We start from the raw sequence: 22,736 nt of genomic DNA, 5'->3' as shown, positions 1-22,736 counted from the left end.
CATTTTAAAGAAACCCAAATTAAAGTCCTATATAACTTGCCCAAGATCACACAGCTATGATGTGGAAACACCTGAATTCATCTTTAAGTCTGATGATAAACTGGGACTAATAATCCCTAGTAAAGTTTATTGTCATTTTACAATGAAGGCCTCAGTGAGTTTAAAGAAAGCTGGAGCTCTTAAACACTACACATTCCTCCGGAGGAGTCCATGTACAGCTAACTCCATTATGCATTGAAATGAAGAATATATTAGGGTCTTCCTAAAATACTTCTCTTAAAGTCATCAAAATCCTCCTAAAACAGCTTCCTATTAATTCTTTAAAACTCTTCTTCATTAATGGCATGATAAAATGGAACTTCTCTAAATTCCATCACATGTTCTAAACTGATGCAATCTAAATTCACAAGATTTTCACGTTGGAGCAACCAGAAGTGCCAAGAAATTACTGTACACGACACATAATAAAGCTTAGTTTCATGCCCAGAACAAGAATCGGGAGCCAGGCAGAGAAGTTCTTTCTCTCCTGTGAGGCAATCCTGGTAAAAATCCCCTTGGTTCTAATATTGATGAGCCAGTAATAAATGCCGATGCTCGTCTATACACACAGAGCTCAATTATGCTGTGCCCGGTTATATGATACTAAATATGAAAGTCTTTGGCTTATTTTTCCTCCATGGTGTGGCTATTATCTATTTCACAACTCAAAAGTACTTAGACCAAGAGAGTGAGAAGGAAATTCATCAGTTTTGCTCCTTATAAAAGCAGTGTTATCCTAGAGAAATTTAAAACTATTATTTATGAGTTCTCAGAACGATATTCATGGGGACTTCCCCTTTCCTTCGTGACATTTACTAGTGGAAAGCTTATTCTAAAATCATCTCTTTAGTGTTTTCCTGTCAGTGTGTTAAGGGCTGTAGTCATGGGTTCCACCAGGGATAAATGCTGAAGATTCCTTGTTACACCAGTAAGAGTGGCCATAAAACACAAAAGCTTCCACTGTAATAACTTGAAATAATATTTCACCAAAATGCAAAGAGTTCAATAGATAATTTATGGAAAACAACACTGCTCCTTCCAGTTGAATACAGCTCAGTAAATCTACTATTTAGTATATATCTTAGATATTTAAAAATAATTATTCAAAGATGTATACAATCACGTATTCTACATGATCTATACCTAGATTGAGATTTGTTACCTATTTCTTTCCTGGATATGAGATAATGCTAACTAGCCTTCACTAATTATCTCTTCATAATTAACTGTCATACTCAACTGGGACAAGCTGATCTTTCCCCAGCACTGTTCTTATTGTAATAATTATCTATGCCCAAACCAACGGTGGTCGTTTCATTAAACAGATGGCTAAACAGTCACATGGGGTTTTGGAGTTTAAAAAGTCACATTTTAATTGGGGACTTAAGATATGATTGCTGTTGGCACAGTGTAAATGTGTCTTTCCTTATATAGGCATGTAAAACCTACTACCACACCAACAAACTATTCCATTTTTTGGTCTTAAAACTAAACAGTGTTAGAGTCCTCTGAACTTCTGCTGTACGCTTAGGATGCTGTACGTTTTTTTTTTTTTTGCAATTATATAAAGTAAAAAGAAATCAAGAATATAAGCTCTGTTCATGGGTTACTGTGGCGATGCTCTCGACTCCAGTGTTCAAGCACAGCTTAATCAAGTATTAGACAAGCCAGATTGGGAGCAACGGTGACATCAACCTGAGATTTTAAGTAGAATGAGCTCTTTTAAAATAATTAAAGCAAATAATTCGGTAGTCAGAATTTAGGTAGAGTTTTAAGTTAAGATGATTTCTGCTAAACTTGTTACTTTATAAAATACATAATTTGAAAATTCTGCAGCTTGGATGATATCCTGTCACCCCAAAATGGTATACCCATGCCTGAACACATAACTGTTACAGTGTAAAAAGATGCAGCTCCTAAGGGATCCCTTTTTCTGACCAGGTAGCTTCATTTGCCAACATCAGTGGACTAAAGTAACAGTTTAGCAACTAAGTCAGACAGACCTGGATATTATTATGCAATCAGTTCCTTGCAATTTGCCTGACTACTTTTGCTATATAATCTCTCTGAGCCTCACTCATTCTGCCGAGTATCATTATTTATATTTTTATAAATGACAAAACTGAGGTTCAGTCAATAAGCTATGAATAGGAAAAATAATCTCTATATCAGGGGGCAGTTGTTAGAATTCCATGAAGTAAGGTACATAAAGTCACTGATATCTTTACTAGTTTATCCAACAAATATACTTAATGGGCGCTTTCTGTATGTCAGGAACTGTGCCACGTCCAAAAATACGGAGATAAACAAAATCAATACTGTCTCTGTTATCATAGAGTTTACTTTGCAAGTTAGTACAATGCCTAGTACATAGGGTATAATATACACGGAACAAAGAGTGTTTATTATAGACTCACAACCTTTTATCAGCAATTCTAAGGTCCTAATATTGTATGAGCTGAAATATTTCAAAAACTTAGGGTAAACTCAGTTGGCAGAAGAAACTGATATGAGAATATTTAAAAACTTTCTTTTTTCTACTTTCTGTGAATATTCCTAGGTTTTGTGGCAGAAAGACTAATATATTTGTGCATGGGATGTTTTTCCAGACCCCAATGTGAGTGTTATGCAGGAAACAGAATATGTACTTTATCAGGTCCCCCAAATCAGAAAAGTTCTGAATTCTGGACCATTGATGATCCAAGATCTTAGATAAGCATGGTGGATGCAGACTAAAATAGCAGCTCAACTGCCTTGACCCCATCCTAAAAGGTTTGGGTGGATGTGATAAGCAAAGTCCCTTACTGACCTAACTGGCCACGTGACTTAGTCCTGGCCAATCACGGGAGCCCATCCTTTTGTTCCCAGTGACTGATCCAAGAAATGGACATATGATCCAATTAGGGCCAATCCAAGTCCTTTCATGGAAATGGGGACCTGGAGCTGGAAGATTGCTCTTGGATTGGGAGTTTTAAGAAAAGAAGCTTAGAGCTGCTGATGGCAACACTTTCCAACAGGTAGCAAGACTGAGAGTTAAACCAATACACAGAGAAGCATTGGGAGGGTGGCAAATCCCTGCCATTTGAGCCCAGCTATGTGAGAATCCTTGGACTTTCCAGTTTTCCTGAGAAAAATATCTTGACTAATTTAAAAGGAGTTTAAAAACAAAGATGATAATTAACCCCTATCTAGGCTGTGATTATAAGTATTTCATTCTGAATTAATAGTCTATGCTTTGGCCTTAATTTTAGAACATTATTGACCTTTAATAATGATCTTTCACAAACACATGGGGAATTGTTAAGTTTTATAGTTGATGCTAAAGCCCAGTTCAGCTAATGTCATCTGACATATACATCTGATCAAGATGAGATAAACTAAATTTTCAACTAAAATGACATGTTTTCATTTTAACTGACAACTTATTCAAGTCTCCACTAGGAAACATCTTTTAATTCTGAAAATAAGTGATTACATTTACTTATGATTATTTTGGACCATGACATCTTTTCTTTTAATAGTTTACTTATGAAACGTAAAACTATATACAAATTCTATTCATACAATTAATATTCACGCTAATTACCAAATAGATAAAAATATTTTAAAAATAGTGTTTCAAGAGAGTTAAAATTAAACGTTATATGACGCCTTCTTTAGGAAAAAAAACTCCCTAAGATTTAAAATACATTAGGCTAGATTTTCAGTTATCAGTAGCTTTTAAAATTGAAATGCCAATTGCAGGATACTGTGAAAGAGCACACAATAAACACTAGCTTATCTCCCCACTAATTTTACTACAAAGTAACACATTAATATGAATGTCCACTCATTCACTCATCCTTCATTCAACAATTTTAATTCCATTGAATTGAACACGGACTGAGCAGATTTCACGAGCAACTAATTGTACTGTATAAGACATAGTGGATGATACAGAAATGAACAAGTTAAGAAGCAGAGTAGTCAAGGAACGTAACTTCTTATTAGGGAGCTAAGGCCCATAAATAAATAACAGTAATATAAGACAGGATAAAATAAAACTACAGAAGTACCACAAAGTACAATTTGCACATGGAAGAAAGAGAGATTTAAGGCTGCTGTTAGCTAGAAGTGATGATTAAATAGATAAAGGCGTATTGGATTTAGTCCTCCAAGGAGTTCAACAGATTGAGACAGCAAGGGTTTCCCAGTAAAGGGAGCAGTGGAATGCAATTTCAGATTCGACTGCATTTTATCCTGTTCCTCAGAGACCAGGTACCATGCTATGCAGAAGTTTTTATATTTGTTATTTCAAGTGTTGTTGGTTTTCATGTAGAAGTGCTATTTGTTTCCATTTTTCCCATGAGGAATCTGAACTACAAGAGATACAAGGTCCACAAGTAACAGCTGATAAAACATGGCTAAGAACCAAGATCCACTGACTAAAATCAGGGAGGTTTTCTTCAGATTTGCTCACCAATGCTGCTAATTTTCCAGTGTCTCCTTCTGGGTTGTTTCCTTTTTCTTAGAGTACATTTTAGTTCTTCCCAGAAACAGCCTGTCAGTGGTAATTTCAGTAGTTGTCTGAAGTATTTTTCTTCCTCACTCTGGAGGTAGAGTTTAGCTAGGCATCGATTTGTAGACTAAAAGTAGTTTCTCTAAAAAATTTTGAGGACTTTTTTCTCAGTATTTTGAAGATTGTCTTCCGACATCTATTTTGAGGACAAGTATTATGTTCAGTCTACTTTCCTGTTTTAGATAATTTCTTGTTTCTTCCTGGTGACATTTAAGAATTTCTTGGGTCTGCTGCAGTTTTGCCTTGATGTACATAGGTGTGACTTTGTTTTTATTTGTGCTGCTCAGGGATGGTCTGTTTCTCTGTTCTTAGTATTCATGGTCTAGTCAATTCTGAAAAATTCTTCCTCCTTTTTTGCTTGAATATTGTCCTCATTCTCTCTAATTCCTCCTTTGGAATGCCTATTAGATCTATATCACTCTAGTCCCCAAGTTAACTTCTTTATCAAATTCCACTTCTCTTTTTTCTGTCTGTGAGTAATTTCCACAGTTCCAATGTATCAATTTTCTCTTTGGTTGAATCATCTTATCTGCTATTTAACCCATCTAGTAAGGTTTTAGTTTCAATGTTTATAATGCCTGTCATTTCATTTTTTGAAGTTGTAATTTGATGCTTCCAATTCCCCTTTAATGGAAGAGTAGTCATTTCCAGGGTCCCAGCTTTTTATACAGTTCTCAGTTCATGTTCCTGCCTAGTCGCAAACCCAAATCCCCATCTCCTGAACTTGAATTGGCATTCAAATCCCAGCCCTGATCTGTTTGGGCTTAAATTCACTTTTTCTATCTTCCTACTCTGTTACCCTATCAAATTAAGGGCTTACAACTCTGGCTATGAGTTTGCTATTAATTTCAAGGCTTGGGAATTTCCTTTTCTTTCTTTTGAGCTTATATAGGCATTTAAAAATTGTTATATTTTACTCAGGGTTTGTATGTATTTGTAGAGGGAAGGTGAGTGGGGTGTGTGAGGGGGTATTCCATGAGACTCAGGTCAACATTTTGCTTAAACTAAAAGATCCACTGATGAGTAACTCTGAAAGCACTGATGGTTGTATTCTTTACACTTTAGTTACTCTTCAATTTTAGTAAATAAAATAATTTAGTAAATAAAGAGAGAATAGTACCCATGAACCCTGAGTCAGGAAAAATCAGTGAACCAAGAGAGCACACACTGAGAGAAAGAGTAGCAGTTCCCTGTGATAACTGAGACATTAAAGGAAATAATTGAGCATATTAGAAGAAAGGGTAGAAAGGGGCCGGATTATATGCTAAACATTTTATTTACATTATCACATGTAATACCTCGAGAGCCCTCTCCTTTAGAAAAATGGAGACTCAGAAACATCACATAAAATTGTACAGGAATTGAACCTAGGTGTCTCAGTTTCAAAAGGGCATACTGTAACACACTATAGTAAGAAATTTAGAATTTGTCCTGAGATGACAAAAGTTTGACAGTATCAAAGCCAGAATTGAGGAAGACTACTCCAGGAACAAAGGCAGATTTATAATAAAGCCAATGAAGTCCAGGCACCAGGGTTCTTCAACTGGATGGAACTACTGGAGTTACTGGATGTTGTAAGTATTCTAGTATTTCTTCTTTTTCTGAAGAAAAAGATTTGAATCTTCAAGATTTCTCTTTTTTAAAACAAATATTATGTGTGGCTTTTTTCTAACTGCAGATATTCATCCTTCTACCTAACTTTGTGCTCATAATTTTATATTACTTTTCTTTTGAAAAAAAGGTCCCAAATTTCATAATTTTCAGGTGCAAATCCTAGTTCTTTCTCTGCTTATGAATTAGAGGGTAGTATAAGATGGAAGTATGTAGTTGAGTTAGAAGGATTATGCAAGGGTATAGGTATGAGATTTGAAAGGTTAGAACTAAAATGATACCTGATAAAGTTCAAACTTATGGGACTGATTTGGGAAAGACAGCAAAGGAAAAATAAACAGAATTTAGCCAGTGGTAGAATGCAAGTCAGGAGTATAAGGAGAGTCAAATCTCTTTCCAAGTTTATGAACACTGGTGTACATGACAACAGTGGTGCGATTGCTGGAAATAGATAAGTCAAGAGGAATTTACTATTGATTTGGTAGATGAGGTGGAAGATCAGTGGAGAGAATGGGTGATAGAGAATGCAGAGAATTCAGTGAGGATATAACAACACATTTGCCTAGCATCTGACTAGAATGTGGAATGAAATACCAAGGCTTTGTATATGACTGGGATCTACTTTGAGAGTAGAGTACTGTATACAGGAGTAGACCTCTGCAGCTGTGGAGAGGGTAATATGCGGTACATGGCCAAGCAAAGAATCTTAAGAAAAGCCCCAAATCAAGAAAACGGTACGTGAATAGAAATAGAAAATAGAATCTTAAGAAAATGGGGTGATTTATAGTTGAGGATGCAATTTTTGGATTTGGTGCAAAGGTAGTCATGTGATCTTCATAAGAACTAATTCAATATAGTGGTAAGAACCAGAGTCTGAATTTAAGGGATTTGGTGGGAGTTGGTGGTAACCAGTGTAATCTGTGAGTATAAAATATTTCAGTAAACATGGCAAAGAACGATGGATGCATCGAGTCCTCAAAGAAAGATTATAGAAGTTATGAGGTTAATTTTTTTTTTGAATTTGGACACTTTTTATAAGGCAGAAGAGAAGAAAAGGGAAAACTCAGTGAAAAGGGAAGACTGAAAATATGACCAGTGGGATGGTCGAAGAAGCCATGTTCTGAAGGAGGTGAAAGGACGGGGAGGGGAGCAGAAGTGAAGCGTTATCCAGAGCAATAAGACCAGGACACTTCCTCTGTAAAGGCAGCAGGGGATACTTGAAAAATTGTAGGTGATTGTGAAAAATTTTAATATAGCTTGTGCAGGCTCTTTGAGTGAAAGTAAAGACTAAGAAATATCTATGCTAATAATGGCTAGAGTGATACAGACCACTGAAACTGAGAAAGCTAAAGAACTGTGAGTGCAGATTAGCTATCAAAATTATTAAGAAAGGTATTATAGGATGTAATTAAAAAGAAATACTATGAATAAAGAACTTAGAGGATGGTACGAACGTATCCTGGGGGATGGTAGATGACATTTATAAAAGAGAGGGCAAAAATTGGTACAAATAGCAGGTGGGGAATTCAAACTAATTAGCATCAATTAAGTTAACTGGTCACAAAGAGAGAAACCTGTACAGTTGTGCTCACGATGCATGAAGAATATTGTGAATAATAATGGTTGCGCAGGTATAAAGTTTTAAACCAAGATCTTGTATGAAGGGCTCAGTATATTTCCGATCAAATTTTTAGTTTAAAGAAGCACTTTAATTCATTTTTTATAATAGCTCTATTTGCTAAAGAATGAATAGTGTCACTGTAGCTTTTGCAATGCCTATGATATCTATGAAAGCTGTGAATTGAAGATGAATTCTGATCTCTCTACTTTAGTCTGCATCAGACAAGTAGAGGCAAAGGATGTTAAGTAGTCAAATTCCCTCAAAAATGTACCATTTCCTAAACATTAACCATTTATTTTCTAATGAAAGAACTGTGAAATACGAAGGTCAGATATCAAAATTACTGAGGAGGGTATTATAGGATGTAATTAAAAAGAAATACTATGAATAAAGATCTTAGGGGCTTTCCTGGTGGCGCAGTGGTTGAGAGTCCGCCTGCTGATGCAGGGGACACGGGTTCGTGCCCCGGTCCGGGAAGATCCCACATGCCGTGGAGCGGCTGTGCCCGTGAGCCATGGCCGCTGAGCCTGCGTGTCTGGAGCCTGTGCTCCGCAACGGGAGAGGCCCCAACAGTGAGAGGCCCGCGTACCGCAAAAAAAAAAAAAAACTTAGAAGGTGGTATGAAAGTATGGTGTTTCCGTAATTAGATTATTTACACATTTGTTTTTAAATTTATATCTCATTTCCCCCCAAATAGATATCAGAGCTACCAAGGAAATATGTAAGCTAAAACAAATTAAAAAACCAGATAATTGGGACCTCAGAAAGTTTTTTGGCTCTGAACTTCCTGACAGCCACAAAAATGAACGTAGTAAGTTAATGATGAGAAAACATAAAAGCACTCTATTTCTGAAGAAGAAACACATTTTTTTTCATTACATGCAAAAAGAGGGTTCCGAAATGAGATCATTTATAGTGGACATTAAGAAGCCTAGTGGACAATGTCCCTGGCAAATTTTACAAAGAATAGCATGAGGGGGCTTCCCTGGTGGCGCAGTGGTTGAGAGTTCGCCTGCCAATGCAGGGTACACGGGTTCGTGCCCCGGTCTGGGAAGATTCCACATGCCGCGCGGCTGGGCCCGTGAGCCATGGTCGCTGAGCCTGCGCGTCCGGAGCCTGTGTTCCGCCACGGGAGAGGCCACAACAGTGAGAGGCCCGCATATCGCAAAAAAAAAAAAAAAAAAAGCATGAGATTTAATTCTTCAAACAAATATAGTCAAATAAATAATATTAAAAAGCAAATTAATAGGTAATTTTTCAAGTGGCTGAGTTTATTGAATTCAAATATCTAGGCCACTTGATCTAACTTGATATAGTGTCAAGATATGAGATACAGGAGGAAAGATGGACAGAAAGTCTCTTAGACTATCTCCCCCAAATATTTTCATTTGAGTTCTATAAAAATACATCTAAATATATGCAGCATGGTGAAAGAATCTCTAAACAATGCAAACTCAGAAAATAAAAAGAGAATCATATCACATAACACAAATAATACTTAGGTATGGGGTAACCTCACCTTGTTTATAAAGCTTTCTTTTTATGGCTTTATTATAGGTGTTCTTGAATTTAAGATCAGGACACCTTGGAGAAATACATTTCTTTTCTGAAACAATCAACAAATATTCTTCAGAAAATTAGCTGAAGTAATTTGAGAGTCAAACCTGCATAATAGAATCAATAATGATTTGATATATTTGTCTAAGGATTAATATAAGGGCTGCTTAACTCATTGGATCTTAAAATCTAATGAAAACTAAGACAGTACTCTGTATCAAACTTATTGGATTTATTTTTCATAAAACATATCCTTGTATGTTCAACACTGAAGAATTTATGATTTGAGATGATTGGGAACACTGAATTAGTGAAAGTGTGTAGAAAAGTATCATAATATGGTTATTTAACTTCATGCATTATAGAGACTGGAGCAATGACATAAACATTTCGGCTACTTCAGCAATTAAGACCTTTGGGGTCTTAATAATTTCAGTGAAATAAGAATGCATAAATATATACTCTAATATTTGTATGCATTCAGTGAAGTCAATGAAAAGTACTTGTGTTGTAAATTCTTAAGGGATAGTGTAGACTAATTAAACATGAATAGACTTTGTATTAGCAGCAGAAAATTAGAGTGAATGTCAACACTGTCAAGTATAATACTAATATAAGTTGTCATAAACCACTTCTATGGGAATATCTCTTTGAATTTCTTAATCAAAGTCAGTAGGGAACACATAATTCAATATTTTGTGTTTTACTTTACTTAAAGAGTCTGCTGGATTAGAGATCCTAAGTAACTGGATGAGCTAAGCTTGCTGAATGCCACTTTCATTTTATAATACGGAGTCCCCTATCAAATACTCCTACAATTCTACTTTACAAATATATTAAAAACTTCTCTAGGTTGCTTTGTTGACTTACTAAGTACTACAAAATAATTGGCATGTAAAGATAATCATATATTAAAAATGATACATTTTCTTCATGTCTACCTATAGCAAAAACAATATAAGAAAATATTTTTTAATGTTTCAATTTTTTAAAACCATGGATATTATCTTATTTTAAGATTTTAAATTATAAAGGCAAAAAAATATTAATGTACAATATTTAGTTGTAATTACTATCTGCCCTAGTCATGCCTTTTCCTATTTGTTCCAGGTAAGGATGAGTGTTCAAAATGATGACATGCTGCATGACAATGAAGTGATACATAAAGCCAATCAAAATTCCAAGTGTAAACTAGATGGCAAATTTAATTTTTATTCCATTAGTGCATTACTGAGCAATGTATTTTTTAAAAATGGGCTAAACTACAATATCAATTTTCATCTGTGTTGTTCATTTAACATTTATTTATATTAGGCCTTATATTATTACTTAAGCACTTCACTTCCCACAACTTGTAATCTCAAAGAATCATGATGATCAGGGAACATGTTAACTTTTCTTAATTAACAAGTCAGGCATCTTTTGTATTTCTCATTACTTTGCATGATGTTATGCACATTATACATATATTGAATAAGTGAATAAAAAATGAACAAATGAAAATTATTAAATATGAAATACAATAGCATTTCTTTACAGCATTATTTCCTTCAAGATTAGTTTGTAAACCTACTTGATTTTATATTAACTTTTTATCTTTCTCTATGCATAGCACAAAGTTTACATCAAATAGATGTTCATATTTGGTAAATAAATATAACTAATAAAAAACCTGTGATTATCTCAAATACATCTTTGAGAAATTAAGAATTCTACATGACAATGATTTTTTTCTTTTAAAGAATTATTAATAAATGGAAAATAAGATAAATTTTACCAAAGAAAAGAATCTCTAAATAACATTAAAAGATTTAGAAGAAATAGTAGTGCCAGATGCTGGTAAAATAAAATCATGGTATATAACATTATTATCTTTATTGTTACTGAAAGAAGAAAGTATATATTGTGCATTGTGCACTGAATGAGACATACTTAGTTTCTACTGGAATTTTACAACAACTGCCAATTTGATGATGAACCGATGTCAAAGCCAGGATTCTGGGCTCTTATTCCTGGTTAGATATCCTTTTTGTCTGTCATCTTTCTCCTATTGGGTGACAATAACTTTTAAAAAATTCAATAATGGGGGAAGTAGCTGTATTTTCTTCAAGCAATCTCTCCTCTCTTATACCATACCACCTCAACTGTCATAATTTAATTTCATCAGGCACAGCTATGCTATTTTATTTTAAAGTAACTTAGGTACAACAAACTCCAACTTCAATATAGTTATTCTAAGAAGTAAGCAAATTCTTAAATGTAGTGTTCTGTGATTTTATAATACAAATATTTTGGGTAGCTTTTTTCAGACGATGGATTAAATAATATTTGGTTGATTATATTTTCAGAGTTCAGATTTATTGAGTGGTTACTATGTGTCAAAAATGACCTGTCGAGCTTTACATGACAATTTATATAATCCTGTCAGCACTATAAATTAGGAATTATTCTCATTTCCAGAGGAGGGACCTGAGCTCAGAAAGTTGAAGCACCTTGCCCGGGTCACATAGCTACAAACTGGTGGACCCAGAACTCCAGACCAAGCTCTCCAGGGACCGAGCCTTGTGTTAGTGACCATCTTGGCAGACTGCCTCTCTATAAGAAACAGTCGTTTTTCTTTTAAAAATATCAAAGATATTTTTAGAAGCCATTGTAGAAAAATAGATAATATAGGAGGTATTACTTGTTATTCGTTTCATTTATATCTGGAAAACTATTTCTCCTATTGGCATACTCTGAAACCTCTCCTATATCTACACCAACTCCTGTTCCATCACACCTAATAAATTGGAAGCACTGATCACAAGCACGAAGAGTCCTGGTTTTTATGGAGGCTTCTCAAAAGTACAATGAAAATAGTTTCAGAAAATTTCTAATACATGTCCACTCAAATACATAAAAATATAAAGAAAGTTTTAAAATACATTGTAAAAACTACTTCTAGTATAACAATTCCATCAAGGTAAGATAGAATAAAGGTCAAATAACACTGTCTAATTTCCTTCCATAAATATCTAACACTGGCATGATATCATCCATCTACAAAAAGCCCAGCTGAATCTAAACGCTCATGTTAACCATCCACAAGACAAGTACACAAATATACCGAGCACACAAAAGCCTTATTTTTCACGTAAGGATTTTCATTCCCTGACCTTTCTTTTCAAGGCCTGCTATTTGTTAACTGTTGGTATGAAAATAGTATTACTTAGATGGAGCCATCCATTTCCTTTTGTCCCAGAGAAAGCCATTCTCACAGGCCGTCTAAAGTAACCACGGGTGCTTCAGTTCAAGACTTGAATAACCTTAGATCTGCTTTAGCAGTAACAGAAAGGAAACACACAAGAATGAGATGCTGGCTCTCACTGCTGTTCACTCACATGACCCTCATTTCCTAGGACATGGTACCTAGGCTTGTGAGCACTGGTCTCACAAGGTGTGTCTTATTGAATCAACAAAGGGGATAAATACTTCAGGAAGATGAAAAGGAGAAAAAACAAACAAGCAAACAAAAACCCCTTGGACCTGACGTTATGGAAAAAATTAAAAAGACACTAAGATGAAAAAAAAAATTGTGTCATGGTTACATGTGGGATTTGGATGGAATCTAGGGCTGTGTTTTAATTCAAAACTCACCATCTCAAAACCACTTCTTTTCATCCGCCTGCAGGACTTGAGGTAAGTACGTATGCGTTTTCGGGCACGCTCTTGATACTCAGGGAATTGTCGCCTGCATGAGTCAATGATAGCCTGGATCTTTTCTTTGGGCTGCTTAGAGATTGGGACCATTCGGTCCAAGTTTTCATCTACAAACAGCCTGACAAACATCTGTTGGCAAGAGGGAGACAGAGGAGAAGGGTTTGGAGGGCTGCTCTCTGCTGTTCCTAGCTTCCTGTCTTGATTACTGATAGGAAAATAGTCTTGTCTGGTTTATGCACTGGAGAACTTTGCAATGGAAAGCCAGAAATTTTAAGCAAACACCCTTTACAGACTTTCTAAATGGTTGGGTTAAAAAACAGAGAGAGAAAGAGAGAGAGAAAGGCAGACAGACAGACAGACAGAAAAGTATAGACTATTGCGTAGAAAAAAATCAAGAAATAACAGTAGACTGTGACGATTGAGCACCCCATATAATTCTCTATTAATAATGTGACTGTTTACATTGCTACACTGCACAGTATACTAATCTCCGAAAACAAACAATTGACTCTTTTTTCATGCATAATTAGATAAGCTGGGAAAGCAAAGAAAATAACGGATGACGGGCAGATGCTTCCGAGGGATAAGCTGAGGCTCCCTTCATCCGCTAGGTAAACATGCATACTCACACAGCACAAGTGCAGTTTTCAGCTCACGTTTGGCTTTAAAATTCTAAACAAAACACAGCCATTCTGGTGTCTGGTTGGCTAAGAGTGTTTCATGTACTTTTTAAATCCTTCTGTAAATTAAACAAACATGTCTCTAAAGTAGCCACAGTTACCAACAAGCAACAACATGAAAGTGAAGTGGTAAAAAACTCAGCCATAATGGTAGGGTGGCAGGACTCACATTAAAAGCTTTCAGACGCTCGGCCTCAACTCCATCTGTCTCGTTAACTTTCTCAGAATCTTCGTGGTCATCGTGGTCATCTTCATCCTCATCTCCCCTGTTTAGGGAGAGGTCCTCAGCACCTCGGTCTACACTCTCATTTTTGCCCGAGTCGTAGCTTGAATAGCTATGTGCAGGGGACTGAAAAGAAAATGGGAAATTGCTGCTTTGAAATTCCTTGCACAAGCTTATAAATTTTGTTTTATTTTTAATGTCAATCATTTCTCAAAAATCTGGTTTAAATAAGTTGATAATTCTAGAGCTGTGGCTATTTTAATTTAAATCAAAATTAGCTTAAATGAAATCAAATTAAAAATTCATTTTCTCAGTCACATTTCAAGTGCTTAATAGCCACAGAGTACATTTCTATAACTGCAGAAAGATTTATTGAATGTAGCTTTTTGAGAGCAATTACTGTTTCCATTCAATATACATATTCCAAAAAAAACCCAACCTGTACTCAGTTTTATAAAAGAATCACTGAATCACATATTCTTTGAACTAGAAATGACCTCAGAGCTTAGTCAGTCTAACTGCATTAGTATTCTTGAAACAGATAAGGAAACTGAGGGGTAGGTATATTTAATTGATTTGCCCAACAAGTACTATAGAAAATACTGATACTAGGACTGCTAGGAAAACATGCTTTAAAATCAGTTTATAATTTGTCTATGAGTCTAAAGATGGCATCTGATTTTGGTTTAGAAAAAAGCAACTAGGTTTCCTCCTAGCCATTTGTTAAGCTTAGTGCTTTGTAATTTACAAGAGAAGATGAATGCCAACCAAGACAATTTTCACAAACGTTGGTAATTGTGGCCAAGACCAAACATTGGTCCTGCTGTGGTAGCTTTTACTTGTTTGTTAGCCCAGCACCTGTTCCTTTCAGAATCATCCCCTGCTTTGCCAGGTCAAAGTGCCAATCCTATGGGCAACAACCTCCTCTCCCCTAGGCATGAGTGCCTTGACTTCACCTCCAAGTGAAGAAAGTGTGCCTGTAACTAAAATCAAGTTGAATCCAGCAGAGCTAAGCGGAATAGAAATAGACCTGATAACATCATTTGAGCATCTAGATTCAACTGTGCCTGAAATTAAATTAACGCATGGACCTTTCAGCTGTGTGATACTATATCCTCTCCATCTCCCCACTTTATATTTTTGCTTAAATCTGAATTTAGATCATTTGCAATGGAGCCTGGACTAGTACAGAAATCAATCATTACAAGGTCAAATTAATAACCCAAATTTCACATATGATGACTTAGATACCCAGGTGGCCCCAGCTAAATAGAAAACAATTCTGTAAACAAGAGCAGCTATCTTCAAATCTATCAACATAGTCTAATGCTTTTGAAAGCATTTAAAATGGGAAATTTTAAATCATCAGTGTTCAAAAATGCCTCCATACAATGATAACATATGTGTTGCATGCTTTGAGGATTGCACTAATATATTATTACTACATAGTCACAGGAGGGATAACAAAACTAGAATAGGTCACTGACATTAAAAGTGAAAAAAAGGCATATTTTTATAGTTCAGATCATTAACAAGGTGGAATTACCTAATCAAATATAAGGCAAATATTCCGTAAGTTTGAAAAATATACTATATATGCTTTTTAAATGGCATGTGCAATATTTTAAAGTGTTATAGTACACTTATCTGGATGCAAATATGCTGGGCTAATCTATCCTTTTTAGATATGATGTGAGACACAGGAGCCAGCCATCTGCTACTAACAGTACCACTATGGAACCACAAAGGATTTATGGTCCTAGTCACTCAAGGTAAAGAAAACCCATCACAGATCTGAGAATATTCAGGATCTAAATCTAGAGCATAATCAAAGTGTTTTTCTTCTATGATATAAACTGAAAGTTTTGTAACACTGAATTATGTTTCTCAGATGGAGTGTCATTTCTCACCTATCTCACTGTTCAAGAACTAACTAGCTTTCCAGGTCAATCAGATTAAGTTCAATTTCCACAAAGATTCCCACTTCTACCTCAGTCAACTTCAATCTTTCCCTCCACTGTGAACTCTTAATAGCCAATGGCACTGGACACAGAATTAAACACCACAACTGCTCTCTGCTTTTCTTTTCATGTTAATATGCATTTTCCTTCAAGCTAGACTGAGATAGGAATCAACATATAGTCTTCCACCTTTTCCTTCACAGCATCTAAGAAAGGTTCTCTACAGAGTTGGCACTTCAGACTGTAGTTTTCCTTTTACTACAAAGGCTTTGGTCTTAAAATATTGGGGAGTGAAGATAAGCCACAGACTGAAAGAAAATCTTCGCAAAAGACACATCTGTAAAAGGACAGTTATCCCAAACCTACAAAGAACACTGAAGCTCAACAATAAGAAAACAACCTGATTAAAATATGGGCCAGAGACCTTAAGAGACACCTCACCTAAGGAGATATACAGATGGCAAACAGGCATATGAAAATATGCTCCACATCGTATATGATTGGGGAAATGCAAATTAAAGCAGCAGTATCACTACACACCTATTAAAATGGTCAAAATCTGGAACACTGACAACACTAAATGCTGGAGAGGATGTGAAGCAACAGAAACCCTCATGCATTGCTGGTAGGATGCAAAACAGTACTGCCGCTTTGGAAGATAGTCTTGCTTTTTCTTCCGAAACTAAACATATTCATCGTATGATCCAGCAATTGTGCTCCTTGGTATTTACCCAAGGAATTAAAATTTTATCTCTACACAAAACCTGCACATTAATGTTTCTAGCAGCTTTATTCATAATTGCCAAAACCTGGAACCAAGACGTGCTTCAGTAGGTGAATGGGTAAATAAACTGTGGTTGACCAGATAATGGAATAATATTTAATACTAAAAGAAACGAGCTATCAAGCCATGAAAAGACACAGAAGAACCTTAAATACAAGTTACTAAGTGAAAGAAGCCAATGGAAAAGACTATATATTGTATGTTTTCAACTATATGACATTCTAGAAAAGGCAAAACTAGGCGCAGTAAAAAGATCAGTGGTTGCCAGGGTTTAGGGGGTGGGGAGAGATGAATAGATGGAGCACGGAAGATTTTTAGGGCGATGAAAATACTATGTATGATACTATAGTGCTGCATACATGTCATTAAACATTTGTACAAATCCGTAAATGTACAATACCTTGAGTGAAACTTAATATAAACTATGGACTTTGGGTAATTATAATTCATCAGTTTAGGTTCATCAATTGTAACATGTGTACCACTCTGGTCAGCGATGCTGATAACAGAGAAACTAGGCATGTGTAAAGGGAAGTGGGAATATGGGAAATCCCTGTACCTTCCTCTCAATTTTGCTGTGAATCTATAACTGTTTTAAAAATAGTCCTTTTTAGGGCTTCCCTGGTGGAGCAGTGGTTGAGAATCTGCCTGCTAAGGCAGGGGACATAGGTTCGAGCCCTGGTCTGGGAGGATCCCACATGCCGTGGAGCAACTAGGCCCGTGAGCTACAACTACTGAGCCTGCGCGTCTGGAGCCTGTGCTCCGCAACAAGAGAGGCCGCGACAGTGAAAGGCCCGCGCACCGCGATGAAGAGTGACCCCCGCTTGCCACAACTAGAGAAAGCCCTCGCACAGAAACTAAGACCCAACACAGCAAAAATAAATAAATAAGTTAGTAAAACAAAAGACTAGTCTTTGCCAAAGAATGATGGAAGTTAAAAAAAAAATAGTCCTTTTTAACAAATGGGGGAATATGGGTATTGGGGTGATAATAATAGAATTAGACAATAATAATTACTAGAGGCCTCCTAATAACCCACATAACATATGGCAGTCATTGCCTCATAACCCTGTGCCACCTCAATAAAACTTTGGATGATCATACCCTAAACAAGCCTCCCCTTCAGGAACAATTATTTTCATATTCCATGTGTAAATCCAAAATATCCAAATTAGATCTTAAACAATACAAAGATAAAGAATCACAACTTATGCCCTATGGAAAATATATACCTGACTATCCTCAAAACACAGGTGTTGGTTCATGGGGACAAGATTAGATTTTTGTCTTAGTTATATATTCCACTCATTCCTCTTGAGATAACATGCGACCGTCCTTAGCAAAGACCTTCTTGGAAATATATTGGCATTTTCCTTTTCCCACATTTCACACCTGAACAGAACTGCCAGCTCCAGACCTAGAAAAATTCTCACAGATAGGAAGCTTAACTTTACTTTTAAAGAAAGTTTGCTTACTCTGTGGTCAGAGAATTTCACCTCTTTGGTTAAATCTATTCATAATTATTTTATTCTTTTCGATGCAATTGTAAATGGGACTGTTTTCTTAATTTCTCTTTCTGATAGTTCATTATTAATGCATAGAAATGCAACAGATTTCTATACATTGATTTTGTATCCTGCAACTTCACTGAATTCAGCAAGTTATTTTTTAAAATATCAGTTATTCATTACTGAATCTACTGGGCATTCTTAACATCATTAAAAGTGTGATTACCAGACACTGTGTGCCATCTGATATGATGCAAAATGATGCAAAACGAAGCATACAGCATAACTTAAGAAGCAAGCGCATGAAAAAAAGAAAAAAGCATTTGAATTGAATCAAACCTAAGTCTAGAAACAGTGGTTCTCAAAGTGTGCCTGTTAGATCAGAAGTAACTGCATCTCCTGGGAACTTATTAGAGATGCAAATTATTGACCTCCATCCCAGATCACCTGAATCAGACACTTTGGGGCTGGACCCAAAATCTGTGTTTTAACACAGCAGTCCCCAACCTTTTTGGCACCAGGGACCGGTTTCGTGGAAGACAATTTTTCCACGGACACTGGGGTCGGGGAGGGGATGGTTCAGGCAGTAATTCGAATGATGGGGAGCGGCAGATGAAGCTTCACTTGCTTGCCCGCTGCTCACCTCCTGCTGTGTGGCCAGTTCCTAACAGGCTGTGGACTGGTACTGGTATCTGGCCCGGCTGCTGGGGACCCCTGTTTTAACTTACCTTCCAGGGGGATTCTGATGCAGCTCAAGTTTGAGAACCACTATTCTGAAGCTAACTTCCATTTATAGGAAATAAGGCAGATAAAATAACAAGTTAAAAGACACAAGAGAAAGCAGACAGACAAATCCAAACTATGAGACATTGTGCAGGACAATTGACTTTGGTTCAGCAATATGTTAATGACACAGAAAAAAACCGTGATATATTAGAAGAGATTTAAAAGGTTTAATAAAATGAAATGTGTTGACTTTGTATCGTGATCCAAATAAACCCAATGCAAAAGATAATTTTGAGAAAATTGGGAAGATGTGACTATGGATGAGGTTATTAGGTAATAACATTGAATACTTTTTTACGTATTAGATTAGATGTAATGACCTAACATTTGTTTAAGTAAATGTTTATGTAAGAAAATGTCCACATTTGTTAGAGGCAGAAATTGAGGAATGAAGGGATGAAATGATGTGGATATCTGGGATCTACTTTTAAATACTGCAGGAAAGAAAAGGAAAAAAGTGGAAAAAACTGTGGAAAATAAAAAAAATGTGGAAAGTCTTAACCACTGTTGAATTTGGGTGATGGGTATTAGCAGTTCTATGTATTATATTCTCTATTTTTAAATGACTTTAAACTTTCAAAATGAATTTTAAGATGTATAAATTTTGTAATTAGTTGTGGTTTTTTTTTTTTTTTTTGCAGTACGCGGGCCTCTCACTGTTGTGGCCTCTCCCGTTGTGGAGCACAAGCTCCGGACGTGCAGGCTCAGTGGCCATGGCTCACAGGCCCAGCTGCTCCGCGGCATGTGGGATCTTCCCGGACCGGGGCACGAACCCGTGTCCCCTGCATCGGCAGGTGGACTCTCAACCACTGCGCCACCAGGGAAGCCCTGTAATTAGTTTTATATCTCCTCCATTTTGAATATTTTTACATGACAGTCATTTATTCAAAAACATTTAAAGAAGCACTACTTAATACTTAGAGCATTGTTCTAGGCTCATAGGATTGAATGGATCCAAATTTTTTGAGGTCTGAAAGTTATAAAGTTTGGAGAGGCAGTGCATTTGAAAAATTAGTTAGAAAAGTGAATATTTAATTAAAATGAGAAAAGATTCTAAAAAGCTTATAAATGCTACAACCATCACAAAATGTAGAAAAATAATATTTTAAAAATTAAATAACGCCCTGGCGCATCTCTATAATACTGTTTCCTTTCCACGTTTCTTGGCTGCATGCTCTTTGATTGCTTCTTCATATGACAATGATTTTGTATTATCATATTCTATAAAAAGAATAGAAAAATAATTCAGTCTTTACTTCAGCATATCTGATGGCAATGTATCTTTTATTGTTGATAGTTTCGAAACTTTCCTTTGCTCTTCAAATTAAATATTGCTAATATCATGCAAATTGTTACATTGTTTTCAGTTGGGGAAACCTTAATCAAGTTCCTTTAATATTTAGGGCATCTTAAGTTTTCTTGGGAAGTGACTGATGTCTGCATTAAAGTGACATTTATGAGTTTTATGTTTTCTTCATTGATATCAGTATCTTTTGTCAAATCCAATGTGAAATTTAAATCTTCTTCCAACTTGTTAATATAATTCATTTCTCTTCATTAAGTGTATTTTCCTTCCTCCCAAGGAAATACTGTCTTTAGTAAGACCTGGACATTTTCATTACTTACATTACTAGTAAGTCACTTACTAGTCAGTGTCAAAATGCTGATCGATTTCACTTCTTATTTTTGTTGATTTTTTTACACCCCATTACTATTTTTTTAAATGTCTTTATTGGAGTATAATTGCTTTACAATGGTGTGTTAGTTTCTGCTTTATAGCAAAGTGAATCAATATAAAGACAACTAAGCCTTTATATATTTCAAATTAAGGGTCTGTAATTTCTCACGTATTTTATTCAAAAGGTCCAAAAGAGGGCTTCCCTGGTGGCGCAGTGGTTGAGAGTCCACCTGCCGATGCAGGGGACACGGGTTCCTGCCCCGGTCCGGGAAGATCCCACATGCTGCAGAGCGGCTGGGCCTGTGAGCCATGGCTGCTGAGCCTGTGCTCCGCAATGGGAGAGGCCACAACAGTGAGAGGCCCGCATACCGCAAAAAAAAAAAAAAAAAAAGGTCCAAAAGATCTTTCCACATGGCAATTGAAATGTCATAATTCCACTGTGTGAAGTGTACACAACATATCTCTGTATTATTACTTATGCATGTGAATTTGCAATTACACATTTGTATAACCAAGGATTGGTATTTGTTATTTTGTTTACTGGTTTACCATTATGTATATGATTTCCCAAGATTGAGATTAATTCTTCATAAGCAGTTTTGGATAAAGAAGTCACATTTGATACTTCATTTTGACATTTTCCAAGTGTTTGTCCAAAAATTAATAATTACTTTGGAGATTCTCATGAAATTTTAGTTATATGAAAGTCACTCCATTTCATAACATCTGAAAGGAAATCTCTCTCACTTAATAATTTAAAAAAACATAGCTACCTTTTTGGCTCTTCAAAATGATATTAAACCTTTTTTTCAAGCTTGTTCTTCAAGGTATTAGTTGGCTAGCAGGTGGTTCTCTCATTTGGCATGCATCAGAATCACCCAAAGGATCTTTTCAAATATAGAGCACTGGACCCCATTCAGTAGGTCTGGAGTGGGGCCCAAGAATTTTGATTTCTAACAACTGCCCAGGTGATGCAGATGCTGCTAGTCTTCATCCATTTGAGCTGCTATAACAAAAATACTACAGATTGGGTGGCTTAAACAAAAACACTTATTTCTCACAGTTCTGGAGGCTGGGAAGTCCAAGATCAAGCAGCCATCAGATCTGATGACTGATGAGAACCTGATTCCTGGTTCACAGGTTACAAAATTTGTCAACAAGAAAAATAAGATTATGGTTAACTGTTTAATGTCTAATCAAAGCATAATTGTCAACAAATTTTAAATAAATGCAAATAATATTATACTATTAAACTAAATAATGGATATTCATTAAATATCTAAATCATTTCCAATTAAGATAATATAGTGAAACATTAAATGCTAAACATAAGTCTATCTACTTTTGGTTTTTAAATTTTTACAGAGAGACAAAAAATACTTGGGTTTATTAACAAAATGGCCTGTCACATTAAAAATTGTACTATAGGGCTTCCCTAGTGGCGCAGTTGTTGAGAGTCTGCCGGCCAATGCAGGGGACACGGGTTCGTGCCCCGGTCCGGGAAGATCCCACATGCCGCGGAGCAGCTGGGCCCATGAGCCATGGCTGCTGAGCCTGTGCGTCCGGGGCCTGTGCTCCGCAACGGGAGAGGCCACAACAGTGAGAGGCCCACGTACCGCAAAAAAAAAAAAAAAAAAAAAAAATTGTACTATAAAAACATCTCTCTAAAAACTGTAAGTTTTTATAATTATGTATTAATAAATTTGGTAACCCACAATGTAATGCTAATATATAATAGTTCACAATTGCCTACTACCTAGTTTTCACTGGAAAATAAAGATTACTAATAGTAAAAAGTTTATTGTGCACACACCAAAAAGACAGTTCTTGAACTGAGAACACTCAAACTAAAACATGGAATGAGGCTCAGGGGGATATTGTTACAAGGCATCTTATATAGTAGGGAGGCAGTGATTATTTATTCTTCGCAGTGGTTATAATATTAGAATTTTCCTTTTTAAAAAATATTTTTTGGGCCACACCACACGACATGTGGGATCTTAGTTGCCCAACCAGGGATCAAACATGTGC

The 22,736-nt window shown here is 36.0% G+C and overlaps 1 protein-coding gene across 9 annotated transcripts in view; it reads right to left on the bottom strand.

Annotated features, from left to right (window-relative positions):
- NOL4 (nucleolar protein 4) overlaps nt 1-22,736 on the bottom strand; it is a 395,653-nt gene that overhangs the window by 96,410 nt on the left and 276,507 nt on the right. For 7 of the 9 annotated variants that reach the window (XM_030876500.2, XM_030876503.2, XM_060310588.1 and 4 more), the window contains exons 7-8: nt 13,935-14,114; nt 13,023-13,214 (exon numbers count right to left, since the gene is read on the bottom strand). In XM_030876500.2, coding sequence (XP_030732360.1) covers nt 13,023-13,214; nt 13,935-14,114 — 372 coding nt within the window. The remainder of the gene's footprint in view (nt 1-13,022; nt 13,215-13,934; nt 14,115-22,736) is intronic. The other 2 variants (XM_060310591.1, XM_030876501.2) reach the window with 1 other exon arrangement.

The sequence above is a fragment of the Globicephala melas genome, chromosome 13 (genome assembly GCF_963455315.2).
Source record: "Globicephala melas chromosome 13, mGloMel1.2, whole genome shotgun sequence".
NCBI lineage: Eukaryota > Metazoa > Chordata > Mammalia > Artiodactyla > Delphinidae > Globicephala > Globicephala melas.
This window is presented reverse-complemented; position numbering and strand designations above follow the sequence as displayed.